The sequence below is a fragment of the Arvicanthis niloticus genome, chromosome 3 (genome assembly GCF_011762505.2).
Source record: "Arvicanthis niloticus isolate mArvNil1 chromosome 3, mArvNil1.pat.X, whole genome shotgun sequence".
NCBI lineage: Eukaryota > Metazoa > Chordata > Mammalia > Rodentia > Muridae > Arvicanthis > Arvicanthis niloticus.
This window is the reverse complement of record NC_047660.1, coordinates 51,605,387-51,625,708: the sequence shown is the minus strand read 5'-3', so window position 1 is coordinate 51,625,708 and position 20,322 is coordinate 51,605,387. Positions and strand designations below refer to the sequence as shown.

At 43.1% G+C, this 20,322-nt stretch overlaps 1 protein-coding gene across 3 annotated transcripts in view; it reads right to left on the bottom strand.

Moving 5' to 3' along the window:
* Nucleotides 1-20,322, bottom strand: part of Dock5 (dedicator of cytokinesis 5) — a 188,213-nt gene that overhangs the window by 72,971 nt on the left and 94,920 nt on the right. For all 3 annotated transcript variants that reach the window (XR_013109304.1, XM_034497595.2, XM_076930800.1), the window contains 6 exons: nucleotides 19,935-20,070; nucleotides 18,147-18,304; nucleotides 16,562-16,643; nucleotides 13,362-13,491; nucleotides 10,395-10,467; nucleotides 662-804 (listed from right to left, as the gene is read on the bottom strand). Coding sequence is in view for 2 of the 3 variants with exons in the window: in XM_034497595.2 (XP_034353486.1) it covers nucleotides 662-804; nucleotides 10,395-10,467; nucleotides 13,362-13,491; nucleotides 16,562-16,643; nucleotides 18,147-18,304; nucleotides 19,935-20,070 (722 nt within the window). In the remaining variant the exon portion in view is untranslated. The remainder of the gene's footprint in view (nucleotides 1-661; nucleotides 805-10,394; nucleotides 10,468-13,361; nucleotides 13,492-16,561; nucleotides 16,644-18,146; nucleotides 18,305-19,934; nucleotides 20,071-20,322) is intronic.

The following is a 20,322-nucleotide window of genomic DNA, read 5'->3' as shown; positions in this document are numbered from 1 at the left end:
AACAAGTGAGAAACTAAACACCCTGAAAATTGTTTTCCTGCTTGCTTTCATTTTTACACAACAGTTGAAGGGTAGTGAAAAAGAGGTGGTGCCACTTTGAGAGCCTTTCAAGTCTGGCCGCCATCTTGGCCCTTGAATTTTAATGCTATGACAAATATTTTCCCTTACGATTTGAATTTAAAACATTTCCATAAGAATTTCTCATAGCTGAAGCTATCAAATGACAGGTACATGCAGGTTCCGGAGAAAATATAAGAGCTCTGCAAGGTAGCCTACAAATTCATATCGACAGATATTTGGATCTCTCTGTCTCTAGTTTTGGAAACACACACAAGGGGTAAGTTTATTGAGGGCGCAGTGTAAATGCACTCCTGAGTCATTTTCCATCGGCACATTTACTTCAAGGAGTTAGCCCTGGGAAGAGAGGGCAGAAAAACAGTCTCATGAGCAGAAAAAGTCTGTTCCACGGAAGCTACAAATTCAACCCTGATCACACTAGAAAAAGTGAATGTTTTAGATCTTCAATAGGAGATGTCTGAGAAGGGCAGTGTCCAGGGGAGGCTGTTTGCTATCAGAGTGGATGGTGAAAGGGCAGGGACTCTGCATGTCCACTCTCCAATCCCCACCCAAAGTCCCCTCACCCAGGGCAGCCTGTGTGTACCTTGTCCTTTGTGATTCACTTCCTTTGCAGCTATGACTTTATTTAGGACCGAAGTGAGTGGCTCATTCTCTCCAATCACATGGGAGGTTATCAAGGGTGACATGATGAGCTGTCTCTGGCGGATGTAGGTTTCCATGGCAATTCTGGGGAAGACAGGAGAGGTAAAAAGGAAGCCAAAAGTAGAGAAAGTCTCTAAAGTGTGACCCGAGAATACAGAGGTTTTATAAGAGCAATCTGGAAACACAAACACAAAACCTCAGCAGCGGGCTCATGGGAAACCAGTTTTGGATTATGTTCCTGCATGGTCCCCCAACAGACCAGGCTAAAGTCAACATGGACTCTCTCACCATAGTGCAAATGCAACAAGGCTTTGGTAAAGTAGAGTATCCATCTTCTAAGACCTCAGCATGGTGCTATAACAGCTTAAACCCCCTACCCACCAAAGAGGCTGGCTTCAGCCAGTATGTCAACAAAATTCTCTACAAAAGGTTACCTACAGAAATGACCTGAAGCTGGCCCGCCAGGTAGCTACCTTCTGTCTTCTGTCCCTGCCGTAGTAAGAGCAATGACTAATCCCATGTTTGCTTTCTGCTTCTGTCTATAAGCCAATCTCCTCTGCTTGGCTCACTAGAACACTTATTCTGTTTTATGGCATGCAATGTTGCCCAATCCTTATAACCTAGGATTGGGCAACAGAATAAGAAATAAGGTCAACTAAGTAAATTGAAGTAACTTTGTCCCTGGTACTTTCTTACCTTCATTCTTCCACTGATCACATATATGTATATATGTACCTATATGCATGTGTATGCATCCATATACATATACACATATGTATATATATAGGAATATCATATATATTGAGATTATAATTACAACATTTTCCCTTCCACGTTCTCCCTCTAAATCCTCCCACATACCCCTCCTTGCTTGCTCTCCTTCAAACTCATGGCCTCTTTTTCCACTAATTGTTATTGCCTGCATATATGTATATACATATAACTATTAATATCCTGTTCAGTCCATATAATACTACCTGGATGTTTTCAAGGCTGACCATTTGGAACTGGAGGGGCAATCTATGTGCCTTCCCTAGGGAAGAACACCTCTCTGTCCCCAGTGTTTCTCAGTTGCCTTTAGCTCTTTGTACAGTGTTGAGGCCTTACAGGCCTTTTCTCGTCCAGCTGGGCGTGCCCACTGGTGTCCTTGTTCAGCACATGTTCGGATAGTCAGGCTGACAAGGCTTTAGTGGGCAGCTCCTCATTTATTACTAGGAGATAGAGTCTCACAGCAAACTCCCTGATCCTCTGACTCTCATGATCGTTCCTCCTCCCCTTCTTAAACATATATCAAGGAAATGACAAGACAAATAAGAAAGTGGCGGTGGGCAACACTAGCTAACTCAGGGAGTACACATGCTTTTTTGCTTAGGTACCCTTATAGATGGGAACTTCCCTACATTGTAGCATGTGTTTTAGCTGAAATACAGCTGAAATACAGTGTCAAAACACTGAAGTTCAAGGCAATGACTAAGGACAAGTTAAGCAGTAAAAGTCAGAGGCATTTAGATTTAGATGCTTGGATGGGACAGAAGGAAGAGCTAAAGGACAGGAGACCTGGCTCCTAGGACTAGCTCCACCTGACAGAGTAGTCTGCAGGATCCTGTTCCCCTCGGAGGCCCACAGCCACAGGACATTTGGTGCATGGACACAGACTGTGGGGTATACTGGGAAGGTGTTTTGAGACACTCAATGACTTTAAATTTAGGATTGCGGTGGCCAATCAGCAAATGAGATCCAGCTGAATTAGCAAATCAGGTAAGATCCACAGAGGGGGGAGGCCAAAGGACCAAACACAGTCCTCATCCTCTTGAAGTTGCCCCCAACAACTACATTATCTTCCTGTTGCCACACAATAGTCTTTCGCCTTCTCTGCCTACCAGGCAGTTTTCTTTGTGTACATCCTTTTACCTGATGATAAAACACACCGAACGTGAGGCTGGAGATGGGGGCTGATTTCTGTGAATGATTCTTCCCAGGTGGACTAGCAGAACTCACATATAAACCTCGCTCATCGTAAGCCACTACAGCGTAGGAAAATAGGAGGGCTGGCCCGGGGTTGCAAGGGGGAACATAAACACTATTATACAGTGGTAATCAAACTGGGGCGGGGATCCTGGGGGACTTTAAAGAAAGCACATGCTATTTTGCAGCAGGACCATCTCAGGGTTCACTGCCACCTCATGGGTGGTGGTTCAGAAGTTGGACAGAGAGGCACGACACCGAAGGAAGAAGCCTACCATAAAGGGGAATACAGATAAAGGAATTTTCAGATAGTTTTTTTTAAATTAACGAATGCAGAACTTGATGCAGTTATATATTATGAAAAAGGAGCACCATTCATGGATATGAATGTACATGTAATATCTATTATATCTGTCTGTCTCTATACAGAAGATTTATTTATTGTTTAAGAAAACATTCACAAGCTGGCTTCACATTCATAATCCTCCTGCCTCAGCTTTCTAAGTAACTGGGATTACAGGCATGCACCACTGTGCCCAACTCTATTTTATACATTTATTCAATGTATTTTATCTGCTTAATATATTAGATTTCATACTTATAAATATAATTCCATATATTGGTAATGAATTAAATGGAATCTACTTGTCTAAACGTATTTATATACGTCACATAACACACATGCACACTGCAGTATACTGCATTTCAGTCACCTGTGAGGAGCTGTATACTTGAGGGTGGTCTCATAAGATTGTTACTGAGTGACACTGTAGCTACCTTTCATTATAGACATATACTCTGTCATGTGACACAAAGATACAAATTGTCTAAGAATGAATTTCTCAGTCTATGTCCCTTCATCAAGCAACACATACTGTGTGTGTATTCATCTGTGTGCATGCGTGTAAGGAACAGTATTTCACGATTCCATAGTTTTCAGATAATCACTACCAGCACCAAGCTGTGTGAAATACTCAGTTCTCCACATTCTTCAGAAGTTGGTAAGGAAGCTGAAGACTACTAAGTGTATGTTTTAAAAATAATTAGTAGCAGCCTCAGGAAAAGAGAAAATCTACTTGGCACATGTTCCTGTACTATTAACTTAGAATACTGCAAGGGTACAATGAATTCTTACAAATTCTTTCATTTTTAATATAATTATGTATAGTACATTGATTGTGGAAAAATAAGAGACAACAAAAGCTGGGGTGAGATCCTGAATAAACCAACAGATACAATCAGTTAATTATATTCTTCAGAGAATCTAAAACTTAAAGCTTAAAATTTTTATTTATGTATTTTTAATGTGTTTCGTGTGTGTGTGTGTGTGTGTGTGTGTGTGTGTGTGTGTGTGTGTGTGATGGCACTCACGTGAAGGTCAGAGCACAACCTGTGTGGGTTAGTTCTCTCCTGCCATGTGGGAGCTGGGGACTGAACTCAGTTGCCCAGTGCAGGTGCCTTTACCTGTTGAGCGCACTGTAACACTGTATACACAGATGAGGAATATGGGTTTCCTTTCAGCTGCCAAAAGAATGCCCAAAATACTTTTAAAACCTGGTCAAGTCCTAAACTTAACTTTGCTTTAAACCGAGCTTCATGTATCCTCTGATTTTGTATACCATTTCTTTATGGGTTTATTTGCTTTCTACAACCCAATTAATCTGTATTAATTCTATATGTGTAACAAGAACAGTTTCCTAACATTTGTTGCAAATATTTTCTTAATTTTTTTTTCTTATTTATAAGTTAAAAAATGAAAGGAGGTTAGCTCATTGTTTTTTCTTATTGTTTTATTTTTTTGTTTGTTTGAAATTACTGATGTGTGACTTTAAAATAGCTTTTCAGAGCTCACTATGATATACAGTTTCTATTGTCCTGAAGCATTTAAGATTTTAAGCTGTTCGATTTTCTGCTTAATTATTTCGAGTGTGTTGGTATATGTCGTGATGTGAGAGCTCCCTGATTGGTGTTTCCTAACACTGAGCTAAGATTTAAAAAGCACTTCTCTTGTACAATTACGTCATTCTGTCCGTTTGCAATAGGATTTGTGTGTATGCATATTATGAATGATACATTTTTATTTACGTGTATGAGTCTCGGTGAGTGTCTGCACATGCATGGGGTTGTCCGCAGGAGCAGCAAGGACACATCAGATCCTTTGGAGTTACAGGTGCTTGGGAACCATCCAACATAAGTTCTGGGAACCAAACTTCAGTCGTCTGGAAGAGCAGCTAGTGCTGTTAACCACATAGCCATCTCTCCAGCTCCATCATTTATATGTAGTTTTAAAAAAGATCTTTTCACTCAAATATCCTCAGGCTGGCTTCTGAAATCCATTTGTTCTACCAGTCTGCAGTGGCGATGCAAGTTATATAAGACAATATGCTGTGACTGGCATGTGACCCCTGACGGGGGTCATTTCCAGAAACCTTTGGCCTCTTCCTAGGCTACCATTATGTATACTGAACTTCAGAGCAGCTGCAATGCTCACACTAGAAGGTGTCAGAGTTACGGGGGTAAGATTTGTTCACTTCGGCCAGAGCACTGAGCAGATCTTGGGTGGCAGCTCTGTCCCCAACCTCCAAGAACCCAGAGGAAGCAGGGATCCCAGGCGCTCGAACTCAGGCAGTATCTTAGGTAAGCAGACAGCAGGGCCCGCCCTAAACAGGGAGTAACTGGGAACCAAAAGGACCCAGGAAGTCACTCCCGGCCCGGAACACTGGTTCCTTCCGGTCTGGGCCAGAGCACTGAGCAGATCTTGGGTGGCAGCTCTGCCCCCAACATCCAAGAACCCAGAGAAAGCAGGGATCCCAGGCACTCTAACTTGGACAGTGTCTTAGAAACTAGTTCTCAGATCTGAGGCCTGGATCAGACCTCTGCCAGGTCTGCTGTTGTGTGGACCCTGGATTCCACCTGAGACATACTGGAAGGTCCACTCAATCCACAGCCACAGAAGAACAAATGAACTCAGAGCTTCAGACAACATATCCTGAGATATTCTAGAGGAGACGCTGCACCCAGAACAGCAGACACCTAGCTGGACTACTACCTTGGAGGCACCATATCCTGAGGCATCCTAGAGGTACCACTGTAATCAGTGCAGCTGGAAAAGAGCACAGAGACATCTGGACCCCTAGGAGATCAGACACAAGCTAGATAACTAGAAAGACAGGCTTCAGTCAGAGACAGCAAGTACAGGCAGCACTAGAGTTAACCAGATGGCAAAAGGCAAGAGCAAGAACGTAAGCAACAGAAACCAAAGTTACATGGCATCATCAGAACCGAGCTCCCCCATCAGAGCAAGCCCTGAACACCCCATCACACCAGAAAAGCAGGAATCAGAATTAAAATCACTTCTCATGATGATGATAGAGGGCTTTAAGAAAGACATAAATAACACTCTTAAAGAACTTAAGGAGAGCACTGGTAGACAGATAGAAACCCTTAAAGAGGAAACACAAAAATCCCTTAAGGAACTGCAAGAAAATGCAACCAAACGGGAAAAGAAATTAAACAGAACCATGCAGGATCTAAAAATGGAAGTAGAAACAATAAAGAAATCACAAAGGGACAATACCCTGGAGATAGAAAACCTAAAAAGATCAGGAGTCATAGACACAAGTATCACCAACAGAATACAAGAGATGGAAGAGAGAATCTCATGTGCAGAAGATACCATGGAAAACATTGACACAACTGTCAAAGAAAATGCAAAATACAAAAAGCTACTAACCCAAAATATACAAGAAATCCAAGACACAATGAGAAGGCCAAACCTAAGGATAATAGGTATAGATGAGGGGGAAGACTCCCAACTTAAAGGACCAGTAAATATCCTCAACAAAATAATAGAGGAAAACTTCCCTAACCTAAAGAAAGAGATGTCCATAAATATACAAGAAGCCTACAGAACTCCAAATAGTTTAGACCAGAAAAGAAATACTTCCCACCATATAATAGTCAAAATATCAAATGTACAAAACAAAGAAAAAATACTAAAAGCAGTAAGGGAAAAAGGCAAAGTAACATATAAAGGCAGACCTATAAGAATTACACCAGACTTCTCACCAGAGACCATAAAAGCCAGAAGATCCTGGACCGATATCATACAGACCCTAAGAGAACACAAATGCCAGCCCAGACTACTATACCCAGCAAAACTCTCAATCATTATTGATGGAGAAACCAAAATATTCCATGACAAATCCAAATTTACACAGTATCTCAACACAAATCCACCTCTTCAAAGAATAATTGGTGGAAAACTCCAACACAAGGAGGGAAACTACAACCTAGAAAAAGCAAGAAAGTAATCTTCCAAAAACCCCAAAAGAAGATAGTTACACAAACATATCTCCATGGATGTTAGCCCAAAAGCTTGGATTAGCGAAGACTCAACCCACAGACCACATGAAGCTCATGAAGAAGGAAGACCAAGAGGGGATGCCTCAGTTCTACTTAGAACGAGAAACAAAAATGCTTAAGGGAGCAAATAGGGAAACAAAACATGGAACAGAAACTGAAGGAGGGGCCATCAGGAGACCATTCCACCTGGGTATTCACCCCATGTACAGCCACCTAATCTAAACACTGTTGTGGATGGCTGGAAGTGCATAATGTGAGGAACATGATATAGCTGTCTCCTTAGAGGTCTGCCAAAGACTAACACACTCAGAGGACGATGCTCACAGTTAACCACTGATATGATCAGGGGTTTCCCAATGGAGAACTTAGTGAGAAGACTGAAGGAGCAGAAAGGGTTATTGACCCCAGGTGGAAAGCAACAATACCAAACAACCAGAGCCCCCCAGGGTCTAAACCACCAGCCTGGGAACACACAGGAAGGGACCCAAGACTCCAGAGGTATATGTACGGGAGGATGGCCTTGTCGGACATAGGTGGGAGAGGAGTTTCTTGGTCCCACAAAAAAAAAAAAAAAAAAAAAAAATGAACACACAGTGGGGGGGGAATGTGAGGGCAGAGAGGGGATAGTGAGGGGGGGTAGGTGCGGTCACTGCCTCATAGAAGCATGAGGAGGGGGATGGGATAGGAGGTTTCTGGGTGGTGGGAGGAAGTAGGCTAAGGGGATAAAATCTGAAATGTAAATACTACAACCAATTTTAACAATCGGGGAAAAAAAAGTCTTCAGAACCAACATCTTTAAAAAAAAATGTCAGCCCCCTGGGGGTGGGAAATTTTTTTTTCTCTTGATACTAAAACTTGTTCTGAGAATTGTATATTGCAGAATACACAGCCTTGGTGTATCTACTCATCAAGCATACTGAGCAGACCTGCCCAAACCTCTGATGTCCTGGAATTCCATCTGGATTCAGTGAAGACACAGCATCAGAGGCTTATCAACTTACTCTTCCCCCCACCCCTCTTCTAAAATCTCAATGCCCTTAATCAGCTTGAAGAAGTTAAAGAAGAGTCAGCGCCCCTATTCCCTGAGCTTGGGGACTAATGTGGTTAATAATGGTCTGTCTTTCTAGGGAAAAGTAGTGGTTTTGTTGGAACAGGGGGGATTAGCTAGGACTTATTGCATAGCCATAACCTATTGGTAGAAATCTGTATAATTATTATCAAGATGAAGTTATAATTTCTTAAATGGTACAAAATTTACTTTGATCTCAAATTTAAGGTTTTCATTGGTACGAGCCTCTTATTAATATAAAAATGAGATGAATAATGATACTCTCATGGGCATTGTGCCTGTATAACACATTTAGGAATACAATGCCTAGACCCAGCCCTTTTTTAACTTTTTTAACTGATTTGGGACGGTTAACCTATGAGTTAAGGGACTATAGCAAATTCATATTTTTGAGTTTATTGTTGGGGTGTTTTCCATATTTTATTTAGAAATAGCTGAGAGGAGTGAACAGACAACAGTCCAGGTTACCTTACATGGATAGTTGGTTTTCAAAACATCAGAAGTCCATAGAACTGACACTACAAATATTTATATATTAATGTTCATATTGATTAGAGACCTGTCTGCTCCTGACAGCTTCCTGTTGTGGATTCTAAGAAGAAATTGAGCATCCTTGGAGTTACTCCAGTTGTGTGGTAACAGCCACTAGGCAAGAATTGCCTCTCTCCATCTACAGACAAATTACTGTCCAGAAAAGGACACACATGCAGAATAGTCGACTGATTATATCTGCCTAGACAGAGTAATCAGTCCTTAATAATCCTGCATCACCAAGGTCTGTCAGATGATTCTGGGACAGAAGGCTGAAGATTTGATGCTCCAACGTTCGGTAGTATAGGGGCTTTTCAGGTGTTCAGAGGTCTCTATAAATTGGCTAAGTTTTAGAAGTTATGCTTTGTGCTTCCCACAATTATAGTTAACTCAGTCATTCTGGATTTTTGACGGGGTTGAAAACTTATAGCTATTTACCGTAAGAGAAAAGATTTGAGTGGATGGTCGTCAGCTGACATTCATCCTAAAGCCAGGTTCAGAACTAAATGTTTTAGTTAGGATAGATGACAGAGGTGCTGGTTAGTCAACAAAATAATGGACTGGGTATTAGGACTATCTTGTACCTCACTGGTACAAATTGGCATAATTATGCTCTAATTGTATTTTGAGAGAAAAGTTTCATTTTAACAGGAAGGGTGATGTGTAGGAGGAGCTAAGGTAGGAGGAGTACTGAGAGGAAGAAAAGGAGTAAAAAGAGGAGAAGAAGGATAGGAGAAGCTAGGTGATGAAAGAGAGAAAGAGGGGGAGACAGGGAGGCAGATATTCATGTATCTCCACCAGTCAAAGATAGTTGTTATATCTAGGTTGGTCAGTGGGTTACACCTCTGATTGAACAATTCCAAACTTATAACGCTTATGATTAACATTATTTTTAAAAAATGTATAAATGCAAAAAGGAAAAGGGGGCATGGGATAGGGATTTTCTAAGGGGGGGAATGGGGAAAGGGGATGGCATCTGAAGTGTAAATAAAATATCCAATAAAAAGAAAGAAAAAAAGAAAAAAAAAAAAAAAGATTTGTTCACTTCCTGCCCCCAGTAGGCTAGACGGCTCCAGTTCCTGCAGCTCAGCATAGAGCCTGGGGTCAACTTCCAAGCTGCCCTGTACTACCAGACTGGCTGCCCTAGTTCCTTGCAGGAAACCTAAACAGCCTTGCATACTCTTCTTGCCTAACCCTTGCTACTATGAGTGTGGTCCCTGGGCAAGCACCATTAGCAACACTCAGAAGCTTGTCAGATGCACTCAGACCTACTAGAGCAAATGCTGATTCTAACAAGATTGCCCTGACAATTCATATGCATCATCCGGTCTGAGCAGTCATGTGATTGTTAGTCAAACCTGTTCAACACAACAGAAGAGAGATACATTACGGCATCTCTGACAATCAGATGACGTCATTCTCTGGATTCTGGTGCAGATGGATGTTATATTTATGAGATGTGTGTGTATGTGTATGTGTATGTGTATATGTATATATGTGTAAAATGTTATATTCCTCCAGTTACTTCTACTGAGTCAGAAAATGCTCAGTTTACCCTCTTCGAGTCCAACATGAAGCCCCTGAATTAAGTCTTCTGCAGAGGGGCCCAGGTCACAGTCTTCCAGCAGAACTACCTTTACATTTCCATCAACAGAAAGGGGTCCTCCCTCCTGCTTCTCCAGTCATGCCCCACGGAATGGCTAAGCCACACCTCAAGTCACAGGGATGAGTGGCAGATACTTACTGCTGAAAGGGAATAAAATGCTGCTTTTCTTCATCATCCACCTTCCCGTGTACGATGTCACTAATGTCCATCACTAGGAGAGAGACAAATGTCATTAGACACGCTAATGGGGTCGTGGCATCATGCCTCCCTGAGCCGCATTGAAGAGGATGATATCAGTAAACACAGAACACCACAAGAAGAAAGGGACCAGGGATCAAGCAACAACAATACCACACCCAGTAGGGCAACAAGCCATGAAAGGCTCAGATTTTTTGATATCCAACCCTGCAGGCAGGACACACCTTCAAAACTCTGCAAGACTCAGTTGCTATGTTCCTGGAAAACTTAGGCACTATTATTATTATTATTATTATTATTAGCCTTTACTGAAAGACATAGAGAATGTATATTTCTAGCAGGTTGGTCTGAAGAATTAAAGGTTTGGAGAGAAACTGAAGATTTGAAGTGGCTTTGATTTGATGTACTCTTTGTTTCAATAGCAGCCTTAAGGGTATCGGGGAACAGACTATCAGCAGTTGGCCCCCAACAGACCCACATCCCAGGAGAGTACTTCAGTAAAGCCAGGCCATAAGCCTTCATTTTCTATTTATACAGCTGTGAGGAGCCCCGCCTTAAGGAATGGGAAGGGTTAACTTGCTCTTAGTCACAAGTTTTGTTTTTTTGTTCCCTGTGTTTATTTGCTCTGTTTTTGTTTTGCAGGGGTGAGACTTAACCCAGGGCCTACGACATGCCAGAAAAGCAAGGGACCACCAAGCCCACAGCTACACAATTAGTTTTAAGTTTTTAGCAAAGCCAGGGGATGAATTAACAAAGAGTACTGTAAATCACACGACCATTATGCCCAGCTATGTAGAGGATTAAGAAGCAAGCTGCAAAGCAGCTGGCTGACACGAGACAAGGCCCTGATAAAAGTTGAAACTGTGGTTAATGAATTACAGTCTGGCCGTCAAGCACATTAGCAATCCATTTCTCCATCACCCAGTTTGTCTGTAGACAAGAGAGGTAAGTACTCAGAAACACAGTAATGTTCGAAGGAACTGGACAACACAGTCCACCAGGCCAGGGAATAGTGCTGGTGCTGCCTGGGAAGGGCGCACAGCTGGGCATCACATGTAGCTTGCTGTCACCCCTAACAGGACCTTACAAAAACTGTGCCAAAAAAACCGACAAGAAACCTGTTTGTCAGTGTCATCATTTCATGACACGTAACTTTGGTTAATGGTCACTATCAGGATTAAGAACGAATTAAGTCTTCTCTGCATTCAGTACTCGGATCACATACCACTCCCGTGCACGTGTGCGCACACACGCACATATGTATGTATACACACACACACACACACACACACACACACACATAAACACAGAAAGGCCTCAAGTTTAAGTGTTAGTTTCTTGGCCTGCTATGAATAGGCCTCTAATACACCCTGTTTTACAGACAAATAAATACATTTACATTGCCATGTGGATGGCTAGACCTGGCTGGGTTCCTTGTATCTTTTGAGACTCCACTTGGATACCTGATAAAGTAACAATGCTGAGCACGGGGGAAGAGCACTTACCCATAAGCTCAGTACTTGAAAAGCTGAGACAGGAGCATCTCTGTAAGTTCCAAGCCAGCCTGGGCTACAGAATGAAACTGTGTCTCATAAAGTCCAAAAAAGCCATGCTGCTTCCCTAGACACTCTTTGAGCATCAGGTATGATGAGAACAGTCCAAAAGACATGGCACACAGTCATATGGGACAGAGCGGCCACCTCCTTACTCACAGAAGCCCCAGGGTTGACTGAAGAACACAGAGTATCTGGCCCTGGTCCCAGGAGCAAATTTTTGACATTTCATTGATGACTTTCAAAAAGCACCACTGATCCAAATCCTAATAAAAGACCAAATATCTGTTCTTGAAATTTAAGAGAGTACAAAGGTAGAGGACTTTGGGGACATTCTGAGGACAGACTGAAGCTGAAGACCCTCCTCTTAGTGACATAAAGTCACCTTTGAGAAGCAAGTCTCCTAAGCATGGAAAACACTTTGCAGTGAATCAATCAGCACCTGCTGGCAAGCAGTCCTACTATGTGTGAAACCTGGTGCTGGGCACAAAGGAGAAGCACAATCAGAGGCTACACAAGGACACAAGAGTCAAGGAAAGAGAAATGGCCGTCCTGGGGCATGAACGTTGTGTGCCCAAGACCAACCATGACAACATGAGCCATTGCTTCCAATCTTTAGGAGCCGTCCTGCTATCTCTGTCTGCCTCCAGTCAGCCATCTACCACCTTCTTTTCTCTAAGTCTCTTCATTGCTGTAAGTGATGTAAAATATACATTACATAGAAACTGCCATCTTAACCACCCTTAAGTGTTAAGTAAAAAGTGAGTACACTCATCTTATGTGGCCATCCCCGTCATTCATCACTAGAATGCTTTCATTTTCTCAGAGGGAATCCTATCCTCAAAAAGCAATTTCCCTGTCTCTTCAAGCCCTGCCAATCCCATTCAATGGCCTCTGAACCTGACTCTTCTAAGCACCTCGTAGAAATGAATCCCGAGCAGTTGGTTTTTTTGTGTGTGTGTGTGTGTGTGTGTGTGTGTGTGTGTGTGTGTGGTTTATTCTACTTAGCTCCGTGTGCTCAACATTCAGCAATACTGTGGCATGAGTCAGAAATTCCTTCCCTATTAAGGCAGAATAAAACCTCCTTTTAATGTCTAGACCACATTTATTTATCCATTCATCCACTGATGCACACTTGAACAACATATTCCCCTTCGGCTCTTGTGAATAATTCCACTGTGACGGTGGTATTTAAGACCTTGCATTTCAGTTCTTTTGGGAATATGCTTAAAATGAGATTTTTGTCGAATATGAGATCAGATGATGGGTTTACATTTAAGTCTTTTAGAAATTGCAGAGAAGGGAGTCCCCAGAAGCTGTATCATATTCCTTGGACTCTGGGCTTTCATCGTACCTGCTACTCCAAAGGGCCTCCGCAGCCCACAGGTGTGCTTTTTGCCCTCCTTCAGCTCCATGCGGCCCACCCGGACAATCTGGCACACGAGGCTGATACGTGGCCGGATGAGGTCTGTACTGCTGAGATCCTGCAAGTAGAGAGGACATGAGAGGCTGGCTGCCCTGCCCTGCCTGGAGAACACTACTCCATACCAACCCACCACAATGATGCCTCTCTTTCTGCCCATCTAAGAACTACAGAGAACAGAGAAAATTATTTTCTATTTATCCATAAACTGGTCTTCTTTTCTTTCCTGGTTCCTACTTCGAATTTCAAGATTAGATCAGGATCAGACTTAGTCTAATATCTCTTGGTAGAGATACAGTAGGGAGGTGGGCAAGGGGTTATTAGACAAGATGCTCTCTGATGTTTTGTGTCATTTTTTTCCATGTCTTAGTACAAGACACATCTCAGTGTCAAATCAAATGACAAAGAAGCTTGCATGATGCTGATGTTCACTGGGCATCCACAGAACCCAGTAAGGGCCCAGGCTGGCCTTGATCTTGTTATATAACTGAAGTTGACCTTGAACTCCAGATCTTGCTGCCTTCACCTCTTTTGTGCTGGGATTACAGGAATCTACCATCCTCCACTCTTCACCCTCAGTTCATCTTCTGAACAACCCCAGAGTCAAGTGTAACCCAGGCATGGTTTTGTGAGGTTCTTTACATGCCTCCTGAGAGGTCCTTTCCATGAACACTGAACAGCAAGAGGAGGGGGTGGGGGAGTGGCAGGGGGTTGTAATTGTTCCTGTTTGGAGCCGAGGCTCCTGTGTATGTTCTTAAGAAGGAGCAGGTGACCCGGAAATGAGCTCATATATCTCATTCAGTTAACATCAAAGTAACTTCATTATATCTCAGAACCCTTTCATGAAACAGCAGTCCTAGCCTTCTTACTGAATCAAGAATTACTTTTCAAATAATCACTTCAAATCTACGCCCTGTAATTTGGTAGAGACACATCACTGAGACAGCAATATACACCAGTAATCACCTGCCCTGAATCCCTGCTTGAGGTTCTGCAAACCTTCCCTTAATAGAAAACAAAGTCACTGGGTGGCAGGTTGTAGAAGCATATTGATATCATTAAACAATACATAGTCATTTATAAATGGGTTCTGAAGACTGTTTAATGACCAAGGAAATGGCCACCACATTTCATTTAATTGCAAAGGCTAGTCATGAAATTTACTGGATGACCCTCTGGCTAGCTGGGAGAGAGGGTGTCAGGGGTCGGGGTGGAGGAGGAGGAAAGGCAAGAGCCATTGCAGCTGTAATAAGTTAAGAGTGATTAAAATGATAGACCAAAGATTTAACAGTGCCTTTAAGGACCATTCACATGGTCTGACAAATACCATTCTTGCAGAGAGATCCCCACTTTGTTTCAAAACTGAACAAATACTAAAGTCTGGGGGGACATCTTAGAAAGTTCGATGCCTGCATTTGCAGGGGTAGAGATAAGAATGGCTCTGTGTAGGGACAGAGAAGCCTATGTGTTTCCTGGAGCTAGGAGGCTGACAGAGGGGACAGAGACAAGTAGTTAGGTGTTACTAGAACTTGGGCCTGGAAAGAGCAGGAGATGAAGCACTTGTGTGGGCTGATGGAAGATGAAGCTCGCTCTCTTTAGTGGAGCTAGGGACCTAGACATCAAGGTTTCCCAGGGCCCCTGGTGGCCCCAGGGTGTGTCCTTAAAAAGAAAAGTGGGAGAAGCTCAGAAAGTTCAACCTATGAGGACGACAGTTGCAGATCCAAATGACAGCCTCAGACACTGCCATGCTCCTGAGCTGCATGCGGCAGCACCCGGCAGAGAGAGGACTGGTCACATTCGCCCTCATTGTGACCTTGGTTTGGAAGCTCTTCTTCCAGTCATCATCTGCACAGCTGATGCTCTTCAATTTCTCTGTCTTCCTCAAATATCTTTTATGTATTTTGGAGCGAGTGCTAGGCACTAACCCCATGGCCCAGTGCTTGCTAAGGGTGTGCCTGTACCACAAGTCTCCACTCCTAGCACTTAATCAATCTATTTAAAACACCAGCTTCAAGACTGGGGAGATGGCTCAGTGTACCTATGCCATGTAAGCATGAGAAACTGAGTCTAGATCCTCAGAACTCATGTAAAGCTGGGTGCTACAGCACACACCTGCAACCCTCATGTTCCTAGATAAGATGGGAGACTCTTCAGAATAGCCTTGTATATGCAATGACAAACAGCAAAGACACCCTGGTCTTAAAACAAGGCGAGGACAGTAAGAAAACACCCGAGGCTGCCCTCTAACCTCTGCACGTGAACTATGACACCTGGGTTACCACAGGAACAAATACACAACATACACACACATACATACAAAAAGTTAAATATACATATATGCATATAGCAACAACTAAGGGGGAAACAGAGGTCATAAATTTTAAAGAGAGCAAGGAGAGGTATATGGGAGGGCCCACAGGGAGCAAAGAAAAGGGAAAATAATGTAATTATATTGACCTCAAAAATAAAATAAAGAAAAGAATAAGAGGAAACCATTTTCATTATAATAAAATCAATAAACAGCTGTAATGAAATTGTGAACAAAAAAATAAATAAATATACAACTAAGGCATGCCCCCCCCCCCCACACTACTCTGGCAAGGCCCCGGAAGCACTTCAAGATTGCTGATGTTGTCCATAGTTACTTGCTTGTGTCATTACTGTTTATATTGTCTTGTCCATCAGCACAGATGCTGCTCAAGAACAGTTTCTTTCCTCGTTTTGTTCACAGATGGTTGTGTACACATCAGTACACGGTACCTACTATGTGTTCACTAAGTGAATAAATGACTGCGTCACACCTACTCATAGAACGACGATGGCTGGCTCTTTACCTTTTATGTTTTCCCTATATTTATCACTGTAATTATCCCTATATTATCCGCCGTAAGAAAACGCTGAAACAGAAAGTGAGGCCGGGCTACTTAGATGACTCCAGGGATGAAGACACTTGCTGCCAAGACTAAGAACCTGAGTTCTATCCCGGCATCCTACTGAGTGGAAGAAAAAACCTACTTCTGCAGACTGGCTTCTGACCGCCACACGCTTATACCACAGCAACACATCCATACTCATAGAGACATAGCAAATAAATGAATGCAAAAACTTCTTATGATGAAGGCAGGACTCACGGTGAACACTGCTTGGAGGTTATTCAGCTTCTCTATCTCCTTGGGCATCCCATTACTGCCCCAGCGAATTAGGTAGTTCTCACTAGCAGGAAAAAAAAAAAAAAAGGAAATCATTCTTAATCAGAGGCCATCTGGGACAGGGGCTTGTCACAGACAGACTTGCAAGGGTCAAAAGAAGGGACAGATGTGTCCCATGGCAAGGCCGGTGCTGGGGAAGCACATACGCCATACTTGTGGTGATTCTGTCTTTGAAAGAGTCCCTGATATGGGAAACACCCTATACAGTGGCAGACATTGCTCACGGAGGCCCAGACATGGGATTTTATACGATTCTTTTGTCTGTGGTCTTCATCCTTCCTCAAATTTCTTGTATACAAGCTTTGGCTTTGCTGAAGTGAGAGTTTAATTTTAGAGTTAGGCATGGTGGTTCTGGACTGCAATCTTAGCACTCTGAAGGCTGATGGACATTATTTAAAGCCAGCCTGGGCTACATGGTAAACCAACCAGCCTGAGATAGTCAGTGAAACCATGTGTCAACAGGCTGCATTTACAAAAGCTTAGTTTGGTAAGTCATGCCCAATCCATCGTCCACACAAATAACTTAGTAACTAGTTTTTACTTTTTGAGAAAGGCTCTTATGTCGCCCAGGCTGGCCTCAGACTGTAGCTGATCCTTCTGCTTCCATCTTTCTGGTGCTGGGGTTACAGTCAGGTACCACCCATCTGGTTTGTGCAATGCTGGGGCTTTGTGTATGCTAAGCAAGCATGCCACCAGACGGGCTACACTAGTGATGACCTTTTACTCCCGTCTTGAAGATAAATCTCCATTTCCTAAGAGAAAGGAGTCATGCCGGGGCTCAACCATGCTCTGACTCTTCCTATAAGTCTTGCAACCTTATGTAAACTTTTGTTCCTAAGTAGTTTTTTGGCCCCTGGGTCAGAGTTGAGCTGCCAGCAGAATTCTCAAGCACACAGCCCTTAGCTACCCATCTGTCACTGCTGAATCTGCAAGGGTGCATCATCATCATCATCATCATCATCATCATCATCATCATCATCATCATCCTCCTCCTCCTCCCCACAGCCTACAGCTGCCATGACAGTTTACAGTGGGTATAGAATACTCCATGGGCTTGGGCAGTCACCAATGCAGTGTCCTATAGTTCAGTCTCAGGGCCAGTAATCCCCCACTGTGTTCTACTTCATCTCTCTCGTTCTTCCTATACTGTCTTCTGAATTCGGTATCCTTGTCTCTGTCCTAAGCAGTTTTATTCACTCTTTTTTTGTTGTTGTTCTTGTTGTTTTGTTTGTTGAGACAGGGCTTCTCTGTGTAGCCCTGGCTGTCCTCGAACTCGCTCGGTAGACCAGTGACTGGCCTTGAACTCAAGAGATCTGCCTGCTGCTGCTTCCTGAGTGCTGTGATTAAAGCCTGTAGAGCCCAAAGGACTTTATTTCCTACTGTTGGAAGTGACTATACCCCACCCTCTACATCTCCATCTCAAACCCAGTGAAGGGCTCCTGGATAGGGCCAGCTAAAGACTGTACTTTGCAAGGTCAAGCACAGGTGACAAGGGTCTCTCCATTACCTGATGAAGGTGGACTGGTCTGGGTCATACAGGGCTATGAACAGCTCCGCATCCTCCCCGATGTTACAGACAAAATTCTTGAAGTTCACATAGAGGCCATAAGTGTGGACAGTACTGAAGATTGCCTGGCCTCTCAAGTCCAGGTTCTGCAAAATGCTCTGGGCCAGGGAACGGGAGAGAAGACTTGAGCAAATGGGGGGCGGGGTGGGGGTGGGGGTGGGCGTTAGGAAGGTTCACAAAGAAATCAACCTACAAATAAGGGACAGCTACCACCACCAAGGAGAAAGACTGAGAACTGAGCAGATGAGGACCAATCATCCCTCAGTTCAACAAACACATCAGCACCATCAGTCTGCCCATGTCCTGTTCAGGGCCTTGAGCCCAGATAATTCAACAAATGCTTTCTAGGAGGCTAAAGAGATGGCTTGATAAATAAAGTGCTTGCTGTGGAAGAATAAGGACCAGAGTTTGCATCTCCAACAGACATGTAAATCCCTGGTGGGCACAGTGGCCCTCCTGTCATCTCAGTGTACAGGATATAGAGATGAACCTTGGAACAAGCCGGCTAACTAGACTAGCTGCCTTGGGAAGCTCCAGGCTCAAGTGAGAGACCCTGTCTCAATATGTAAATGGAGCATGAAAGAGGAAGACACCCAATGCCAACATCTGGCTTCCACATTCACCTGCACACACATATTCATGTGGGCCCACACACATGCAAACAGACATGCCTGCACGCAAACCATATACATGCACATGAAAAACAAACATATGATCACTCAAGTTTTTGGCAGACTTGTGAAGCTTTCGTGGCCTATGATGGGAGGCTGGAGGAAGCTTAAAAACAGAAACACTTTGACCCACTACCCAACTTTACAGGAAACAGAAGTTCCATAGAAAGCTTTGCCCTTGGGTGTGGTTGTCACATATTGTCATGACTGCACCACAGAAAGCAACAGCAATAAAAAACACAGAGACACAACTTTCTGTGTCCAAACAGAAAATAGATCAAATTGTCAACATGATGGCCAGAGTGATCAGAAGATGGCTGACCCCTCCCTTATTTTCCTCTTTCTGATTTTCTTTACCTTTTTAAGTTTTCTTTACTTTCCAGGCTTTCCGAACATGTTATTTAAAAATAGTTTTATTTTGGAAATTATAATATTTATACAAAATACAGAGGATTATAATATAAAAAGTCCTTCCTTTTACCCAGTTCTCTTTCTTAGAGGCAGCTTTATTTTTATTTTTTTTTATATCTATTTTATGAGTGTTTTGACTGCATGTATGTCTATGTAGCGTGTGCATGCCTGGTCCCTGCTGAGGTCAGAGGAAGGCACAGATCCCTTGGAACTGGAGTTTTGATTGGCTATGAAGCATTATGTGGGTGCTGGTAATTGAACTCAGGTCCAGAGAAAATTTTTAATGGCTAGTTTATTATCAACCATTCCAGTTACTTTGTGTATATACAAGCACTGAAGTGTGAATACCCTTTTGTGTGCATTTTAAATACAAATACTATTTTACACAAATAGTTCTGAGTCTTTCTACACACACACACACACACACACACACACACACACACACACACCCCTTTGTTCCCTTTCCAAAGCAGAACACACACACACTGGCCTCATTCTTTCTGCCCACTTTTAAAATGAGGTCGCATGTGATTCTTCTAGGCACTGCTATTCCTATTCTCTATTAATCATTTTTGGCATTAAATACTAAAGCAGAGAATAAAATCCTAGCACTAGCAGCCTGACCTGCATCCTGGAGGAAGCATACCTTCTCCTCTTGGATCTTTTCCTCTATCCTTTTAGAAGCAACTTCATGGGCCCTGAACAGGGCAACAGTGCTGGTCTCATCCGGATCTAAGATGTTTCCATTGTCATCCCGCACAACCAGATCTAGTCCAAGCATTCTGGAGAGAAAGGAGGTGGTAAGTAGCTTGGCCTTCTACAGTCAGACTCTTTATAGATGAACCTGTATCAGAAAGCCCAGGGGATGCAGGAGAAAAGGGCAGGGGCTGGGCACAGCTCAGGAGTTTACTCCTTTCAATCTCTACCTCATCCTGCATAGCTTAGTGGGCCACCTACCCAAACCTACGTGCATGTGCCAAGGAATCGGTCCAAAACAAGAACAGGAAAATTGGCAATGATTGTAACCAAAGCCC